Below are 3,476 nucleotides of genomic sequence, written 5' to 3' on the forward strand. Positions count from 1 at the left end.
CCCGAGCGGCAGAATCGACCTAAACGAGATAAAAGGCATGACTCGCGTCGATCAGAAGACCAATGTTCGCATTGAGCTAATGAACAGTAGCAAGTGGATAGCAGGTGTTCAGGCAAGAAATACACGGAGCTGACAGAGCCGATCAATAAGATTCTGTTAAAAGTACAACACCTTCCATTCTTTAAGTGGCTGCCCAAAATGATAGAACCTCCCGATGTGAGAAGATAGGATAAACGGTGTGAATATCATAAAGACCATTGTCACAACACTGATAGTTGTTATTCATTAAAAGATCACTTTGAAGAATTGGTGCAAGATGGTTGTCTTACGCAATACGTCCGGAAGAACAATTCAACAAATACAGTAGCTCTATGGCCGGAGTCACCTCCTCTTGGTGTAATTCATATGATATATAGCTTGTCGGCGCCACCCGAGGTACACACAATCCAATTGCCGTCTAGCACCCATAGCACTTTGACACCAACGAAACGGCCACACGACACTAGAAGGATTAGTTTCGATGACAGTGATTTAGTTGGAGTGACCCACCCCCACACTGTTCCCCTCGTCATCGAGCTACATGTAAACAGATTCACCATCGAGCATGTTCTCGTTGACCAGGGCAGTACTTTGGAGATAATGTATCACAAAATTTTTGTCAAACTTGGTTTTATCGATTCGGACCTATCTCCGGCTGACTACCCGTTATTCGGCTTCAATGCTAACCCGGAGTATCCTTTAGGCAAGATCACACTACCAGTGTGGGCCGGTACCAGATCAGTAGACGTTGAATTTCTGGTTGTCAAGCTCCCTTCGCCGTATAATCTGATCGTGGGCAGAACTCGGTTACATACAATGCAAGTCGTGCCAAGCACCTACCACCAACTGCTCTATTTTCTGACTGAATGCGGTATTGAACAAATTCGCGGCTCTCAGAAATTGGTGCAGGCATGCTGTCTTCCAGTTACAAAGAGACCAAAGGAACTGGAAGTGCATTCAATTAAGGTACCAGATAGGGAGAGCCTCGAAGACATTGGGAGGATCCCAAGTGAAAAAGCAACTAAAGCCCTGCATGGGATCGAAATTGACGGAAATCCTGACAAGTTCTTCATGATCGGCGCTTCCTTGGATAAAGGTGAAAGGCAGGAGTTAGTAGCCTTCTTACTCGACAATATTGATGTATTTGCATGGTCCCCATACGAGATGCCAGGAGTAGACCCATCAGTGGCCCAACGCCGCTTGAACGTCGATCCGAAATGTAAACCAATTATTCAGAGAAGTCGGCAGTCAACCGCGGAGCATGCTTCAGCCGTCGTTGAAGAAGTAGATCGGTTACTTGACGCCGGGGCAATTCACGAAGTAACTTATCCTACATGGTTATCCAATATTGTGGTCGTAAAGAAGAAGAATGGCTCTTGGCATATCTGTGTGGATTTTATGGATTTGAACAAAGCTTGTCCCAATGACTATTTTCCCTTGCCCAGAATAGACCAACTCGTAGATGCAACGGCACATCATCAACGCATAAGCTTCTTGCATGCCTACAGAGGCTATCATCAAATTGCCATGCATCCGGAGGATCAAGAAAAAACCGCATTCCTCACCCCAAGAGGAACCTATTACTACAAGGTCAGGCCATTTGGGCTCAAGAATGCGAGGGCAACTTATCAAAGACTAGTGACTTCCATGTTCAAGGAACAACTCGGCCGTACCATGGAAGTATACATCGACGATATGGTGGTCAAATCCAAGGAAAAGTACTCCTATCTAGCCGATTTGTCAGAAACATTCGGCATCCTGCAATAGTACAAGATGAAATTGAACGCTTCTAAGAGTGCATTCGGCATCAGATCTGGCAAATTCCTTGGCTACATCGTTAACCACTACGGAATCAAAGCCAATCCGAGGCAAATCATTGCTATTCTAGAGCTTGGATCCCCTCGGTCAGTCAAAGAGGTTCAGAAGCTAATAGGGATGGCCGCCGCGCTCAACAGGTTTATTAGCCGTTCCACAGATCGCTACCGACAATTCTTTCACACACTTCGGCAAGGCAAAGCATTTGATTGGACTCCCGAGTGCTAGGTCACTTTGGACGACCTGAAGTCTTATCTCCAATCAGTACCATTCTTGGCAACACCTGTGGCCGACAATCCACTCATTTTGTATCTGGCAGTATCCGACTGGGCGGTCAGCACCATACTGATAAGGGAAGAACTTGGGGAGCAGCGACCAGTTTACTATGTGAGCAAGGCTATGGTCGACGCCGAAACACGTTATCTTCCATTAGAAAAGCTTATCCTTGCTCTCGTCATGGCTGCAAGAAAACTGATGCACTACTTTCAGGGGCATACCATTGGGGTACCAACGCAATATCCCTTGCAGTCAGCGCTCCGTAGCGCAGAAGCGTCAGGGCGCGTCTTGAAATGGGCTCTTGAACTTGACCAGTACGATATCCAATTTCTACCCAGAACTTCCATCAAAGGGCAAGTGCTTGCTTACTTTGTAGCCGAGTTCATAGAATCCCTCATTGACTTTAAGTTTGATCAAGTGCAAACTGAGCCCAATTGAAGAATGTATGTTGGCGACGTTTGGCAGATGTATTGCGACAGGTCATCCAACTAGCGTGGCAGTGGGGCTGGCGTAGTAATCATGACCCCCGAAGGGGCAATAATCAAACAGGCCGTCAATTTGGGATTCGACACATCAAATAATGAGGCCGAATATGAAGCACTGTTGATCAACCTGCGAAATGCACTTCACCTCGGTGCGCGACATCTGCTTGTCTTCTGTGACTCAAAGCTAGTAATCAACCAGTTGAAAGGGAAATATGCTGCTACAAATGACCGCATGGCAGCCTATATGAAAACAACGAATTCTTTGCTTGCGAAATTTGATTACCACGAACTGAATCAGATAACCCGGGATCAGAACATGCATGCAGACACCCTGGCTTGCTTAGGCTCTGCTATCAACTCAGAAATTAAGCGGACAATCGAAATAGGGTTCATTCCCGAGCCAAGCATTGTCTCCTCAGAATCAGTTCAAGTCAACGTTATCGAACTGGGTCCGAGTTGGATGGACCCTATCACCGCATTCCTATCTTCAGAGCAACTCCTTATGGATAAGAAAGAAGCACTCAAACTGTGAAACAAAGCACTCCGATACTATTTGGATCCGTAGGGGAAGCTCTACAAAAAATCTATCTCCAGGCCGTACTTAGAGTGTGTTCACCCGGATAAAATCAAGGAACTTTTGTCTGAAATACATGAAGGCAGTTGTGGTGCCCATTTGGGAGGGCGTTCTCAGGCTCATCACGCCATATCGCAGGCGTACTATTGGCTGACCATGCGAACTGATGCCGAGAGTTATGTCAAGAAATGTGGTCAATGCTAGAAGTTTTACCCCTTAACTTAATTGCCAGCCGAGGAGTTAAATTCTATCATTAGTCCTTGGCCGTTCGCTCAATGGGGGCTTGA

General features: G+C 46.3%; 1 protein-coding gene across 1 annotated transcript; it reads left to right on the forward strand.

Annotated features, from left to right (window-relative positions):
• The first annotated feature begins 2,649 nt into the window (after positions 1-2,649).
• LOC145799611 (uncharacterized) lies at positions 2,650-3,147 on the forward strand. The gene has a single exon (XM_082889214.1). It carries the CDS (start codon positions 2,650-2,652, stop codon positions 3,145-3,147), a length of 498 nt encoding a protein of 165 aa, XP_082745340.1.
• The last annotated feature ends 329 nt before the right edge of the window (positions 3,148-3,476 follow it).

Source organism: Camellia sinensis, chromosome 9 (genome assembly GCF_055761805.1).
Source record: "Camellia sinensis isolate YWXY chromosome 9, ASM5576180v1, whole genome shotgun sequence".
Taxonomy (NCBI): Eukaryota; Viridiplantae; Streptophyta; class Magnoliopsida; order Ericales; family Theaceae; genus Camellia; species Camellia sinensis.